The sequence below is a fragment of the Thamnophis sirtalis genome, unplaced genomic scaffold (assembly GCF_051295495.1).
Source record: "Thamnophis sirtalis isolate CommonGarterSnake01/CBP01778 unplaced genomic scaffold, rThaSir2_p1.2 scaffold_9, whole genome shotgun sequence".
Classification (NCBI taxonomy): domain Eukaryota; kingdom Metazoa; phylum Chordata; class Lepidosauria; order Squamata; family Natricidae; genus Thamnophis; species Thamnophis sirtalis.
This window is the reverse complement of record NW_028261389.1, coordinates 22,990,818-23,007,629: the sequence shown is the minus strand read 5'-3', so window position 1 is coordinate 23,007,629 and position 16,812 is coordinate 22,990,818. Positions and strand designations below refer to the sequence as shown.

At 38.3% G+C, this 16,812-nt stretch overlaps 1 protein-coding gene across 2 annotated transcripts in view; it reads right to left on the bottom strand.

Annotated features, from left to right (window-relative positions):
* MYBPC1 (myosin binding protein C1) overlaps positions 1-16,812 on the bottom strand; it is a 105,175-nt gene that overhangs the window by 41,469 nt on the left and 46,894 nt on the right. For both annotated transcript variants that reach the window (XM_087723031.1, XM_087723032.1), the window contains 5 exons: positions 15,647-15,695; positions 9,788-9,844; positions 3,779-3,945; positions 2,164-2,296; positions 280-404 (listed from right to left, as the gene is read on the bottom strand). In XM_087723031.1, the coding sequence (XP_087579157.1) occupies positions 280-404; positions 2,164-2,296; positions 3,779-3,945; positions 9,788-9,844; positions 15,647-15,695 (531 nt within the window). The remainder of the gene's footprint in view (positions 1-279; positions 405-2,163; positions 2,297-3,778; positions 3,946-9,787; positions 9,845-15,646; positions 15,696-16,812) is intronic.

The following is a 16,812-nucleotide window of genomic DNA, read 5'->3' as shown; positions in this document are numbered from 1 at the left end:
TGGATCCATTTTGCATTGGATTCCAAGATCTCTCCCCCACCCACCCATTCAACCAACAATAACCAACAAGAACTCTGCAGAGATATATTGATATTATTGAAATTTCCCCATTTGTCTGCAAAATGAAGACGACTGTCTGTTAAATGGGGATAAACTTCAGTTTAAATTGTCTATGTTTAATCTGAAATCTAATGTATTGTCATTTATTGAATTGAGGTTTGACTCTATTACAGAAATGGACCGAAGCTTTAAACTAACAATTATGATTCATTACTGTACCTCTAACGAACAATTCAGTAGAACATTTCTCATCTCCAGCTGTGACATGATAACGGGCATCATCTGTCATCTGGCAGTTGTTGATAAATAGGATTCGCTCATTACCTTTGTGTTCAAATATGTATCTATGGGGAAATGGCAGATTAAGAAAGTTCGAATTATTAGAAGATGTAATTATTCTTCAACCTTCAGATCCTAAGTGGGTACTTCACTGTAAAGTGATTGATGCAACAGGAGGTATTCAAAAACACTTATCTAATTAGGTCACTGTGTCTGGCATGCAGGTTCCTTTTTTAAACTGTAGATAGATAGGCTGTGTGAAGTTAGGGATCATAGTAGCAATTTGGAGGTGGATATATTTAGCCCTTTCCTTCTTGCTGTAGTCTTGATAACAATGAGAGATTTTCCTCCAAAGAAAAATGATTCCCTTGTCTCTTCTCCGGCGGATATTTTTTGTACCCAATTCCTCCACTTCCACTTGTCCAGTGCTTTTGGGTCCAAGACTGATGCAAGGACAGATCTAACATTTGGCCTTAAAATTTCATGGGGAAACATGCAGTGCAAACTTCAAGAGTTCTGAACACAACAGTGGTTGAAACCTTAGCTCGGGGAAGATGGAAATAACCGTAACAGGAGCCTAGTTCCATTGCTGCACTCTTGACATATTTCCAAAAGTACAATAATAGCTGGGGCAAAGCAGCCAACATTTCTGGTAGGCCATATGGCTCAAGGGGTATGTAATGGGATATGGTGCCTTTCACCTTAAGGTCATTGGTTCACATTTGTTTCAGGTCAATAATGACCAAAGCTTATTGCCATCCTGCAGCTGTTCAATAGTCTGGACTTGATGTATTCAGGCCAGTTAGTTCTTAAGAGAAGTCCTTGGAGAAGAAAGCATTGAAAGAGACACAGACTGTATTTTGGAAGTCGAAATTATTTCACACTTGGCTCAGAAAGTTAACTTAAAAGACCCAGTGGAAGGCTATATTGCACCTTATGCCACGTTTAATCCAATATTAAACACTGAACTAAAGGGGTTCTAGTCACTCAAACTAATTTCTCAGAGGTCCTGTTAACTAACTCATCTTACTTCCTTGCTCCTTCTAGATTTCTTTGCTAATGAACCGTGATGGAGAAAGCTTCCACAAAAACAAGGAACTACTGCAGTAATCTTCACTGAATTTTTAAAGGCAGAGCTAAACATATTGGTTTAGCAGAATTCACCCCGCCTCAATACTTATGCTGAAAACTACCAACATACCACAGAATATGGTGCAAATGTTACAGTTCTCTAAAAACATTTGTCATGGAGAGGGAAGAATACAACATGTAGATTTAATCTCAAGATGAATGAGGCTTCACATGTTTGTGGGGCCCAGTTTCTGGCATATCAGAAACCGTGCCATATCGTGGACTGGTGCCAGTCCACAGACTGGGGGTTGGGGACCTCTGGTATATTGGAAAAGGTGAAAACTATGAGTAAGGAGACACAAGGTGACTAGGAGTAAAGGGGACCCTTAAGAATGGAAGTCAGCTGAGTAACTTTGGACCAGTCACTCTCTCCAATTCTTAGTCTGGGAAGTTGACAAAACATGCCAAAAGCAGACAACAGCAAACCACCTCCATGATATTGCAAAACAAAAAACCAACACAGTGGACCTGTCCAGACAATCACCAAGAGTCAAAACTGATTCTAAACCAAACCAAACAGATGAATAAAACTTAAAACTGCATAGCAAATAAATAAAGCCATGGTGGCTTGTCCCTAGGCCCATATACTCCTGAATATCTTTTCACTAATGCCTAACATGCAACCATGATTACATCACCAATAGAATAGGAATAAGAAATATTCTTTATACTTAAGTCAATGCAAATACTTACTTTCCACTTGGCCGTATTTCTTGGCCATTTTTATACCACTTCAGTTCAACTGTTGGATCAGCCAGCTCCACCGCAAACCTTACTTTACCTCCTTTGTCCACTTGATAAGCAGGGTCCAGAATCTTAGAAAAGGCTGTTGAGTGAAAAAAGAGAATGGCCACTGGCAGTAAAAAACAATGCCAATCGAAGTGAAATATTCTAGCTGACTTAAAATTTTTTTTTATTATTATAGTAGGGTTTCCCGATCTGAACTGCAAATCTGAAGGTGAATATTACATGATAGCAAAGAGAAGCAAACAACCTCACTAATATCTTGTTCTCATCTGTATTTTTGCAGCCAGTACATGCAGAGTAGAAATACAGATGAGATAAAAATGAACTTTATCTATACTCTAGATAAATATGAACTTCTTCATGAATTAACATTTTCTCCCCAAAACTCACTTTGGACAGGGACAGGAAAGGAAGAATCCTGATTTCCCCAAGTTATTGTAATTGTGTATTTTGGCATTTCAGTGCCTCTTTCTACATAATCAGAACCATTTCAAACATGTGGAGCTCTGGAGATCCAGTCTTAACTGCATTGTGTGTAGTGTGAAATGGTTTGAAAATAAAGAGAAAGAGCCAGAAGGCAGATTTGGGAAGCATACTAAGATAATGGTATAGACCTGGCCTGTACTTCCCTTTTATTCTTTCATATTCAGAGAAATATGTGAAGGAGAAACTGTTGAGTTGTCATTGATAATGGAGCTGGATACTTAAACTGATAATGTACATCAGGGATGTCAAACTCAATTTCATTGAGGGCCGCATCAGGGTTGTGTTTGACCTCGGGAGGGTGGCAGTGCGATCAGGGGGGCATGGCCAGCTCAACATCACTCGCGTCAGGTGCACCTGTGGAGGCCCAAGTGCTCTGCCAGCAAAAATGGAGCTCGGGAGGACCACAGAGGCACCACGGGCCAGTCCTTCAGTCAAGATTCTAAATAGCATCCAAAATTAAATCAGAGTCTGAGGCAAAGGATTCCTCAAAGTTCCAATTTATTAAGAGAGCCATGTTGGCACATCTGAAAAATCCCGAATCTGAAAGCTTCCTGGTTTTCCCCACCCAGTTGAAAGTTCAACCCCACACCCACAAGCCCATCACATGATCCAATCTTCCACTGCCATGCTGGCAGTTCAACCCATCCAGTTCCGATCAGATGCAGAGACAAAGGATGACCTTGGCTTTATAGAAGGAATTTTGTTTTGGCTACATAGCATCTAACTCCGTACAATCCCCCCTCCCATTTTCCCACACTAGAAAAGGCATAATAGGATAATAGAATACCCCTCAGGTCAAAGATCCAAGAGGAATATGGCTGCAGGCCTGACACCTTCTCTATTTCCAGGGCAGCCCCACGGGTCAGATCTAAGCACCTCATGGGCTGGATCCGGCCCTCAAGCCTTGAGTTTATCTTGATGTACATGACGACCAATTTTGTTTTATTCAGTAAAAAGAAATTGAGTTGCTTAATTAAAACCAATTCTTTTCTGAACTTTTTAAAAGAAGATTTTTTTGTGGGGAGAAGAGAATTCCTGGGGGAAGAAAGGTACAACTTTCCCAAGCAATTAATACCTGCACTCTTCTTCTCTTCCCTCCGAGTGCGCTTCAGACGTTTCAGCATACCCCTCAGGTCAGTAATTCCATACTGAAATGCAATCTTCTCATAGTCATTGGGATTTGCATTCTTCAAGAGTTCCCACACATCTATATCTGGCTCTTCTGGTTCCTGTTTAAATTCCCTAATCAGGAACAAAGATTTAAACAAAAACAAAAGAAAGAAGAAAAGGGATGTGGCCCAGATTAATGAGATCTCATACATTATGAACGTGGCAACTGGAAATCAAATCCAAGGAAGACTAAAGACTGAAATGCTTTAGCTAGGCTTAGTTAGGCTTAGGAATGGGTTTGAGCTAAAATGTTCGGTTATATAGTTAAAGATCTTAATAGCAGAAAGGAAGAGAATAGCAGGATACACACTTACCCCATGTCTTCAGTGGGCAGTATATTACAGATCTTGGATTAGCCCTTTGAATGGAAACTATGCATTTTCAGAAGAATGAAACTAGAAGTCTGTGTTGTGCATTGTCTCAAAACTGTGAGATATACTAGAAATAGGAAATGTCAAAGGGTCTGGGATGAACCACAAATGGATTAGTTGGGTCAGGAATTAAGTTTTTAAAACATCTATTAATATTTTAGTCTGAAACTTAATGAGATGTCATTTACTGACATACAAAAAGCATGTTAGTTAATGATGCCCTTCATTCTAAGGATATCACTATCATGATTAGATTGCTATACCCTGCCATATTAAGATTTTTGCAAGGATGGACTGGTGAACTCAACATGGAAGGCAGACACGTTCAGAAGAATTTGGTCTACTAGCTGTAGTTTTTGAGTATCATCACAAGTGTAATACTGAAGTTCAAGATTATTTTTACCACGGACCTTTACTGAAATTAAAATGGAGTAAAAAATAAAAAGTGGCCAGTCAAATTTGCTTTGAAATTAGTCTTCTATAACCTGATTTTTTTCCCCCAGAAGTTTTTCTGGGTGTTCCAGAATTCCCTATTGTCATGGAGATCAAAGTCCAACACATCTGGATTACACCAGGTTAACAAAAGATGGATTTTATACTCTTCTTAATTTTTAGTGTGGTGTGATCCTGATGTAATTGAAGAAAACTGTTTCTTAAATAAACTATTCTCAGGTACAATACTTAGAAAAATTAACTTTCACAACTTTCATGATAAGAAAGTGTTATCCAGCCTCTTCATTTAATTAAAGATGGTGATTTTATCAGGATTTGTTCATTAGTTCAACAAAGAACATCTTGGTGAGACCACAATTTTATTTCATAGATGAAAAGACTGGTTGGGTATATAATAGAGCAGATCTTTCATTTGTTTTAGACAAATTTCTAACAAGTGATGCAGTTTTTTTCTGTCTTCCGGAAAATACTTTGTTAATCATAGTCTGATTTTTTTTAAAAAAACAACAACAAATCATTAAAATATGTGTAAAACTATTTTAGTCGTTTAGATTAAAAACAAACAAACCTCAAATCAGTAAAGTCCTGTCATTAACTACTACTGATACATTCCTTACAACTAAATTTCTAAACCTACTTAGCTTCTAATATCTATTTTTTTCTCCAGAGAGTGATATACAGTATTTTTCACACTATAAGACACACCTGACCATAAGACACACCTACGTTTAGAGGAGGAAAACAAGAAAAAATATGAATGTGGAGCGCCATCTCACTGTGAATATGGAGCAGCAGTGTGGTGAGGGCAGGAGGCGGAGCCTGAGAGGGCCACAGATAGGTGTCCTCTCATGTGCCAGCTCTGCCTATTGACTCCTGCACTGTGGAAAAAAGACTGACGAGGCGGGCAATGACAAAGATAGAAGTGGTGGGGTTCAGCACTGTAAAAGGACCCCACTGCCGCGACCCATATTTTTTGCTCCATAAGATGAACAGAAATTTCCACCCACTTTTTGTGTGGGGAATGTGTCTTATGGTATATACTTAGATACATAACTGGCTGCCCTTGAAATTTAGTTGATTACATCACCACTGATAGTTTAATCTAGAATTTAACCGCTATCTGATGCAAGGCAAGGCTCAGATTTCATAAATGCAATTATGCATTTGTCTAATGAACAAGTTATGGATTGTTGATTACATACAATGTAATCTGACATCATGACAGGTCCGAAAGATCAGGTCCACATGTTAAGATCTAGTTAAGCCAGGGTTGTCAAACTCATGGCCCGCAGGTCACATGGTGGCCATGTCCATGTCTGGTTTAGCAAAGGGGGAAAAGGTCATGATACATCATGTGATGATGCCATGACGACATTAGTTTGACACCCCTGAGTTAAGCTGATTGGTTGTTACTCATGCCTATGCACAGGAATGTTCTCAACTAATGGTTAGCACCCGCTAGGCGTTAGATATGGAACAACTGAATTCAACGGAGATTGGACTTAGTTCGCTTGTGGCTATGTAGGGATTCTACTCCCAGTTTCTGCCACTCCTTCTCCTACATAATCCATAAATAGATAGTCCTCAAGTTATGTTTAGCATAAATTTGAAAAAAGCGACTTATGACGAGGTTTACTTACAACTATTATAGCATTTCCATTATCACATGATCCAAATTCAGGTGTTAGGAAAACAGCAGCACTGGAGTCATGCAATCAATAGTCAATAGTGGAACCTGGATTCAATTAAAAACCATGTGATTTGTGAATAATTGAGTGATTTGCTTAAGAACCATGACAAAAAAGGTTGTAAAATTGGATGCAATTCACTTAACAACGAACCTGCTTAACAATGGCAATTCTGGTTCCAATTTTGGTTACAAGTTGAGAACTACCTGTAACCTGGTTTCTGTTCTATTGAAATCAGCAGCACTGAATTTTAAAATTTAAATTGACCCTGATATTCCACCTCTACTGGCTTAAAATACGCAGAATGTATTGAGTGAACATTCAGAATTTTTAAACCTCTAAAAATACCGTTTTAGAAGCCCGGTAAAATAAGTTAGGAAAATTATGCGTATCTTTGGCATAAAACACTGAAGGCATAAATTGAAAAGAAGGTTGCAAGTAGGGTATTGACTGATAAATCAATAAAAAAAATCAGGCCATGTTTAACAAAAATATTTTAGGAAGTGAGAATAACTGCATCATTTGTTGGAGATCTGTTTTAAAAAAATAATTAGGTTAATTAAGCAAAATTCAGTTATGCTTACACAGGAAGTAGATGCCTATTTCAATGCTCTTCTTGATTGTCAGTATCCTATCCTTGGTGATGGAAGTTTCATTTTGAAGTCCTCAGACTCACTTCAAAGAATGACTACTCTAACAACATCACAATACATTTCTCTACATCAATACAGAGACATTTATATTCATATGCAACAAAATTAATATTATCCAAAGTCATCATTTCACACTATCACAAACTCTAATGTTCTCCATGCATCTTAGTAGAAAACTACAAAAGTAAAGCCAAGCATGTGAAATATATAAATGGGAAGAGAAAGAAAGAATGAAGACCTGGCAGGAATAAATGAAAAAAAGGTTGGTTTAACTTTTTAAGTAATTTATTGGAGAACAGTATCTGCTGTAATTTGGAATCATATGCTGCCTATTCCACATGTGTGTTTTTATTTAATTTTATTTAACAGGCAGTGTTGGGACCAGTTTAGGTATTCAGGAATTTGTTGATTTACAGTAGTTTGTTTAGTGACCATTCAAAGTTACAACGGCACTGAAAAAAGTGACTTATGACCATTTTTCACACTTACGACCATTGCATCATCCATGTGGTCATGTGATCACAATTCAGACGTTTGGCAACTGGCTCATATTTATGATGGTTGCAGTATCCCTGGGTCATGTGATCACCTTTTGCGACTTTCTGACAAGGAAAGTCAATGGGGAAGCCAGACTCACTTAACAACTGTGTTACTAACTTAACAACTTCAGTGATTCCCTTGACAACTGTGGCAAGGGAGATCGTAAAATGGAGGAAAGCTCACTTAACAATTGCCTCATTTAGCAGTAAAAATGTCAGGCTCAATTGTAGTCATAACTCAAGACTACCTGTAAAGTTAAGGCACTAGAATAGAAACCAGTAGGCTGTGAATTCTAGTTTTGCTTTAGGTGCAAAGCCGGCTGGGTAACCTTGGGCCTGTCACTTTCTCTCAGCCCTAGGAAGGAGGCAATGGGGCAAGCGATTCCTGAAATCTTGTCAAGAAAACTTCAGGGACTTATCCAGCCAGTCAACATGAACGTAAAGCACAAAAGAAAAGAATTCGATTTATCCACCATCCTTCTCCGAGTAACCCCCAATGGCTCACAATACAATAAAAACCATGGTGGCGCAGTGGTTAGGATGTGGTATTGCAGGCTAACTCTGCTCATTGCTAGGAGTTTGATTCCTTCGATCCTGACTGGCTCAAGGTTGACTCAGCCTTACATCCTTCCGAGCTCAGTAAAATGAGGATCCAGATTGTTGGGGGCAATAGGCTGACTCTGTAAACTAAAGAGTCCTATAAAGCACTATGAAGCAGTATAAACATCAGAGTGCTCCTTCTATTACTAATCCCATTAGAAAGAAAATAAAAGAAATGAAAGATCGTTGGGGCCTCTAAGCTTGGTGGTTTCCTTGAAGACTTTCATTATCCAAATTAGGTAACATCATCAATGCTAGTAAGGAGTAGAGTTTGTTCTCAGTTTGTTTTCTAATGGTTTGCCCTGTCAATGTTGGTAAAAATTGTCTTGGAGGTTCTTTGTTTCGTCTGTTAACTTGATTTTTGGTATGATCTTAATGTCACAAGTGTTCTCTTTTATTAATAAGATAAATGTTGTAGGAAACTATATGTGCCTCCTTCACTACGCCGATGGGTAAATTTGAAATGGGAAATAGTTAAGTTTCAGTCTTGAACCTTAACTATTATTGTTCTTGTAGCCTATTGAGCAGAACAGGGTGTGAAAAACCAAAACCATCTAGAACTATAAAAATACAAACAAGTGTCTTCTTCATATTGTTATTCATATCTCAGAGTTTTAAGTACAGCTGACAGCTTCTATTTTTTTTTACAAATGTATCCTGCCTTATAATACCTTCCCAAATTCCAGAGAGATGCTTATGTTTATAGTCATACCATAAAAACATGTACAGTTGGAATATAGTAAATCATTTGGTAGTAGAAAGCAGGATAAGAAAAGGTTTCATCTGTATGTTTAGAAAATGAATTCTGAAGATCAGTTTAACACACACACACATACACACACACACACACACACGTGTGTGTGTGTGTGTGTGTGTGTGTTCCAACATAACTCTGGAATGCTTCAAACAGTTTCAACCAAACTTGGTACACAGATGACTTACTTTCTGGAAACAACTAGTGTGGGGGTAACTAACACCCCTCAGGGTGTGTGTTTTGTTAAGATACAGCCTGTTGTGCCTTAAAATGGCTTCTACTATACTGCCGTAAATTGGCTTCTACTGTGGAGTTGCCATGGTAACGGCTTCACAGTATTCCACAAGGGGGATCCTTCTGATAAGGGAAAAAAAATCTAACATTAGAAATTATGTTTGGTTCGGATATTTCCCCCCTACAAATAAATACCAATTCTGGGTTCTGCTTATACTAGTTTTCTTTAAAATAAAAATTCCATACCAGGATCATTTGTTTGAATTTCTCATCCCCATACGGTGTGTGTGTGTGCGCGTGTGTGTGTAAGCATGCAAACAAAACACAAAAAACCCTCATCCAATGTTATACTTTAACTTATCTGAGATACTTCAATGTTATTATTAAAGCATAATATGGTATCAACTGTAAGAAATAGCATTATATACTAGGATTTAACTCATTTCTTGTCAATGTGGTGACTTAAATTTAAGCATGCGTTGTTCTTTTGAGAACTCAGCTTTTGTAAAATAAGCAAAAAAGCTATAACATTTTTCTGAATGTATTAACTCTACCCCTGACATTTTCTGTGCACGAACTTAAACCATTTTGAATAAACATTGCTCCATTGTTTGGTTCTCACCTACGTTTCAGGAGACCACTAAAGTCAAGTTCTCCTGCATCCTCTTGTCCTTCACCACTGTTATTAATAAACAAACAAACAAACAAAAACAAACAAACAAAAAAAGATCAAGTCTTCATTTAATAGGCAGAGAGTCAAACAACACATATTGCATATATCCTAGCTGCCCTACCAATGCAATATATATGCAGACACACAAGGAAAAGCTATTATGTCAACACAAACTTGTATTCTTTTTCACAGGATTTACAATTTCTGTAACAAGCACTTGTGAAACATGAACACAAAGATTTGCATTGCTCCAGGTTATACCTGTTCAGGCAAATTCTTGCAAATAGAATCATACATTTGCCCCAATTTGTGTTATGTATTTGTGTAACACAAACGTGTTTTTAAGGTGGGTTAGCACACAGGGCTTTGTTTTAAACAGCTTCCAGTGTGCGTACCTAAAAATGCATCAATAAATTAAAGTAAAGGGCTTATGCTGAACTCAGCTTTAAGTGTAAATCAGATACTTGCATTGTTATTTGTGCTGTACAAAACAATGCAAAACTGTATGAAAGAAGTTAAGTTTCTTTTTAGACTAGTTAGCAAGGAGAATCTGAAAATCTCAGATCCTACCCTGCATGCATAACGTGTTGCATGATTGTAAAGATGGGAAGCCATAGGGAAATATAGTTAAAAATAGACAAATGCATGTTTAGAACATATTGAGCATTAACACTATCACTGAAATATTTATAAATAGAGTTTAATGTGTTTTGCTTCTCTAAGGATTGCCTTGGCACTGAATTCAACAGCTTGAAAACAGGATTTCCTGCTTAGGCAATGACTGGGAAAATATGTAAACCAGTGTATACTGGTAATTTAAAAAAAAGGTGGGGGAGAGCTAAGTTGCTTTTTTTGTCTGTGTGTGAATAGGGAATTATCTCTTCCTATTGCATGGCTACAGGAGGAGAAATACCTTATGCTCTCCTCCCTTAAATGACCGTGCCACCTGAGGCCAGACCTAAGCATAGTACACAAAATTGTCTGCTGCAACGTCCTACCTGTCAATGACTACTTCAGCTTCAACCGCAATAATACATGGGCAAACAATAGATACAAACTTAAACTGCTCCAAACTCGATTGCAGAAAATAAGATTTCAGCAACAGAGGGGTCAATGCCTGGAATGCACTACCTGACTCCGTTGTTACATCCTCAAACCCCCCACAGCTTCAACCTTAAACTGTCTACCATGGACCTCACCCCATTCCTAAGAGGTCAGTAAAGGGGGCGTGCATAAGCGCACCAGCATGCCCACCATCCCTATCCTACTGTCCCCATTTATTTGTATTCATTTTCTTTATTCATGTCCATGTCCATACTTATACCTGCCATCCTGTACATGTTTGACAAAGTACCAATAAAAATAAATAAAAATAAAAATATTTTTTTCAACCTATACATTGAATGAATATATATATATATTTTCAATGTATAGGTTGAAAAAAATATTTTTATCAAGCTGGATTGGAAAAAGTTGAGTGTGGTTTTAAAACTGGAGGAAGAAACATCAATAATCTGCATTTTACTAATGACACGAGTCAGATAGCTGAAAATGCAAAGGATTGGCAAACTCTAGCAATAAAAATCACTGTGAAAACATACTAATTACATTTAAAGAAAATCCAACTAATGACACCATGTACAACAGCCATTCTTAGAATTGACAGAGAAGATGTTGAAGTGGGAGATAGCTTCAACTTTTTGGATCAAACATCAACAGGGAAAGAATAAGTAGTCAAGAAATAAACACAGGCTGGTACTGGAATAATGCAGGCAGTGGTATTCGCAGTGACCTTCTATGGAAATTGAAGTTGAACTTTGAAGAAGGGGCATAGAAAAAGTGTTGACACTTTTGAATACCATGGACAATCCAAAAACAAACAAACAAATAGATCAACCCAAAGTTCTCACTTCAGACACAAATGATCAGGCTATTCTACTTCATATGAAGACTTAGCTCTCTGGACACAGCTGTAATGTTGGGAATGTGAAAGGAAAAGGAAAACCAATGATAAAGTGGGTGGGCTCAATAGCAGCAGCAATGGGGACATCATTGGAAGATCTGAAAGACCAGGTTAGTGACAAATTGTCAAGGAGAAAATGTATTTATGTGGTTGCTAAAAGTAAACACTGATTTGATGGCATATAATCAATCAGTCAATCAATCAATCACACAGCTAAAACTTTCTATTCCTTTGCACTAATGTACATGCAACCTGCATTTATCTGTTTATTTCTTTTCCACCCCATCAATTCCAACATCAAACCTCAAAGTCACCAGAAATAATACTAGATGGAGAACAAATGAAATTGAATAGGCATGTCTTTTTTTAAAAAAAAATTGACATCACAATTTGTACTTTCCTGAAACAGAATTTTATATTTCTGCTTAATTAAAAAAATATTAGGAAAAGTTAATATGGTGTTGAGGATGCCATTAATCATTTTTTTTTGGCTGGGTATAAAAGCTCTTTTTAATTCTTTTGCAATTGTATTGCCCTGTTAAAAATTTAATTCTATAAAAGCTCTTTTTAATTCTTTTGCAATTGTATTGCCCTGTTAAAAATGAATGCCAATCAGTCCTTTGAGATTGTCTAGATCAGAAAACAGTTCCCACAAGAGAACTAGAACTATGCTTTCTTGAGACAGGCTGTGTTCAAAGAATGTATACAAGTCTGATTGTGTTTTCACTTCCCTCCCTCTTATATCACAAGGGGTCAGGGGGGAGCTAGGCTGAGTCTCTTCTTGATACATAACTTTCTCTTTCTAGGCCTGCATCTAAACTTTTTGTTTTTGAAATGGCTTCAGAATATTTTCCCCAAAGTCATCTTATCAGATCTTTACGATTCTTGTCTTAGAATCTGAATATTGGCCAGAAGAGCAGCTTCAAGTTCATGCAGAATCAAATGCTTGAATATCTGAAGATGTATGAGTCAAGAGGTGGAATTCTGCCAGTTCGCGACAGTTTGGGTGAACTGGCAGCGGCAGCGGGAGGCTCCGCCCACCCACTCAGACGTCATGCTCATGTGCAGAAGGTCCACGTGTGAGCGAAGCAAGAGTGCGCACACTCCCAATTCTGAACCGGTAGCGAAGGTAAGGGAAAACCATTACTGGTTTCCTTCTGGTTGAGTGGAGAAGCTGGGAGTTGGACAGAATGTAGTTGTAGTCAACAAAGGATTCAGCTGCTCAGATGTATTTAATAACAAGAGACTCATAGTCGAATACCTGAGAGCCAGTATGGAATAGTGGTAAAGTCATGAGGCTAGAAACCAGAAGGTTGTGAGTTCTAGCCTGCCTTAGGCACAAAGCCAACTGGATGACCTTGGGCCAGCAACTTTCTCTCAGCCCCAAGAAAGAGGCAAGGGCAAATAACTTGTGAAAAACCTGCCTATGAAAAGTGCAGGGATTCAGTTTCCAAGAATCAGACATGACTGAACGGAAGGGGGAAAAGGGTCCAAAAGTAACAATATTTTGAAAAATTGTAAAATAGTATATAAAAAATGTAATCAGGAGTTTTAAAGAAAGATTAATTTGTTCAAATATTCCTAGTATTTAGTTCTCCCTTTCTCCCCATTTCTGCTCTATTCCTCCTCATCTGTAGTTATATGTTGTGTTTAATGTGAGTTTATATATAAAAATAATAAATAAAAATGTCTTCTTTATGACAACTGATTTTTAAAAAGCTATTAAGTCTGAATAATTCTGAGACATGTGGTGCCCTATATGTGGTGCATCTAAGTGGTCTTAAACCATAAAAGGTCATTTCACAAATCACAGCTTTAATTGGTTTTTTTTTTTACTTTACATTTAGTTAAGCTGTCTGTAAGGTTAAATCTCCCAGTCTGTTCTAACTGGTAACAGCTGGTCGGGATCTGAAGCAAAATCACTTCTCACAACTGCTTCTTAAGTGAAGGTGTAAGGAAATGTAAGCCCCACAACTGATTTACACTTTTGTTGCCAGTTCCTTTTCATTTAATATGTCAAAGTGATCAGTCCATGTAGGTAAGACTGGTCAAAGGAGACCATATCAAATTAGTTGGCAGAAAGAATTAGTTCTCCTTGCCTTCTTGACTTAGTAGCAATCTGTGTAAATATCTGGCCTCATGGGAGGCCACTGAATGAAGTGAAATACATCAAAGGAAAGGGGATTACAGGGCTTTTCTATATCTGGAGCAGATCCCCTAAATTTCTCACCCTAAATTGATAAATGTTGTGGAACTCACAATCAGATAATTACAGAAGGTACTAGTAACATTTGAACCTTTGACATATTACCACACATGCTGTTTGATCTGATCTTACAAAAGTAAAGATTCCCCTCACACGTAGGTGCTAGTTGTTCCTGACTCTAGAGGGTGGTGCCCATATCCGCTTCAAAGCTGAAGAGCCAGCGCTCTGTCAGAAGACATCTCCGTGATCATATGCTGGCATGACTCAACGCCGATGGCGCATGGAACGCTGTTACCATCCCACCAAATGTGATTCCTATTTTCCTACTTGCATTTTACATACTTTCGAACTGCTAGATTGGCAGAAGTTGAGATAAGTAACAGGAGCTCCCTCCGTTACACGGCGCTAGGGATTCGAACCGCTGAACTGCCAAACTTTCTGATTGACAAGTGTCTGATCTTATAGTTTATGTTTTTTCAATTGCTTCGTGAAGACCTGGAAGTTGCTTAGGATGTTGGAGCCTTTCCCATTTCTCAGACAAAAAGCAAATCTCCAGACAAACACACATGCCCATAGTTACAAACTTCTTCCTCATCTTCCTTCCTCACAGCAGCATTCCTGCTGCAAAATTGCAACAGAGGATTTGTGCAGAGTTCCTGGAGGTTGTAGAGAAGGGGACTTTAATTCTTCTTTCCACTTTTCCTGCTCCAGATGGTGTCTGGAGGAGAGCCTTCTCGGTGGTAGCCCCGACCCAATGGAACGATCTCCCCGTGGAGCTTCGTACCCTCACCACCCTCCAGACCTTCCGCACAGCCCTTAGAATCTGGCTATCCTGTCAGGCCTGGGGCTAAAGATTGTAACCCGCCCGAATGGTATGAATGTTGCGTTTTAATCATGTACTGTCTTATATGTAAAAGTCTGTTTTCCACCCCTTCCTTTGGATTGTGAGCCGCCCTGAGTCCCCTCAGGGAAAAGGGCGGCATACAAATAAACAATCTAATCTAATCTAATCTCTGCTAGCATTAGCAACAGAGAAGGAGTGTTTTCTACCTACAGCTAAGGTGACCAATTTTGGAACAAAAAGGTCAGGTAAAGGCAGGGGTGGGATTCAGGCAGTTTGGATTGGTTCAGGCGAACCATATGCTAATTTTGCATCTGGTTTGCCGAACCGGTAGTTGGAAGGACTGGCTGACCCGCCCACCCTGCCCCTCCCAGGAGTCTCTATGCAGCCTGTTCATCATGCCAGGTAAGTGCAGGAAGTTCCGGAAGTCCGGAAGGGGCCTGTTTTGAGCCTCCGGAGGGCCTCTGGAGCCCAGGGGAGGCTGTTTTTGCCCTCCCGGAGGCTTGAGGAAAGCCTCCAGAGCCTGGGGAATGTGAAAGCCACCCCCCACTGTGGTGCAGGAGGCTAAGTAGGCTATGCCCCCATGGCCACACCCACCCAGCAACCGGGCAGAGAACCAGTTGCTAATTTTTTTCAATCCCACCCCTGGAAAGGGTTTGTAGGGGACAATCAGAGTAGCCCCTCATTTTAGCCTTGTTTTGAATCTACTTCCAGCAAAGGGTGTTCAAAAATAATGTAACTTGTGCGATGTTTCCAATACCTATTACTAAAGAAGTTTCCAAGATCACTTAAAATTACCTTCTTTTGAATGCCGACCGGATATCTATTGATTGCGTAGTTTCTGTTTCTAAAAAATAAAAATAAAAATTAAAGTTTTAACTTTTGAAGTTTCTCAAGGGTTAAACCTGGGCAGAGAGTGTCTGTGTGATAGATGACATTTATTTGATTTAGAATAGGATTCGTTCAATCCTGTGTACAGCTCAAGTAATCCGTTTATACACAGGTGAACAGAATCCTATTGGCAAGTGACAAAAGGATCCAACTCTCTGCAGTATTATAAACTTCTTTGCAGCGTAATTCATTATCCATTAACCATTGATAAATGATAAACACTAAAAATAATAAAAGAGATCCTTTATAAAATGAAAGCAATTTTGCGAGCCTGAATCCGCAATATATATGATCAAATATAATAATCAAGGAAATTATGTATGGAAGGGTGGGGAAGGGAGAGCAAGTCAGAGAAAGAGAGGATAAATAAGAATGAGTATCAGTGTGGTCCACTGATTAAAGTGGGAGACTAAGAGTAGATATTTATCTATGCTTATATATCTAATCTATATCTAATCTATATCTATATCTAATCTATATCTATATCTATATCTATATCTATATCTATATCTATATCTATATCTATATCTATATCTATATCTATATCTATATCTATATCTATATCTATATCTATATCTATATCTATATCTATATCTATATCTATATCTATATCTATATCTATATCTATATCTATATCTATATCTATATCTATAATTTATATCTATAATTTATATCTGTAATTTATGTATGCATGCATGCATGCATGTATGTATGTATGTATGTATGTATGTATGTATGTGGTCCTTGACTTATGACCACAATTGAGCCCAAAATATCTGTTGTTAAGTGAGAAATTTGTTAAGTGAGTCTTGCTTCATCTTACGGTTTTTCTTGCCACAGTTGTTAAGTGAATTACTGCAGTTGATAAGTAAGCAACCCAGTTGTTAGTTGAATCTGGCTTCCCCATTGACTTTGCTTGTCAGAAGGTCGCAAAAGGGGATCACATGACCTTGGGACACAGCAACGGTCATAAATATGAACCAGTTGTCAAGTATCTGAGTTTGATCACATCACAGGGAGGGCCACAAAGGCTGTACCTGTGAAAAATGATCGTAAGTTCCCTTTTTCAGTGG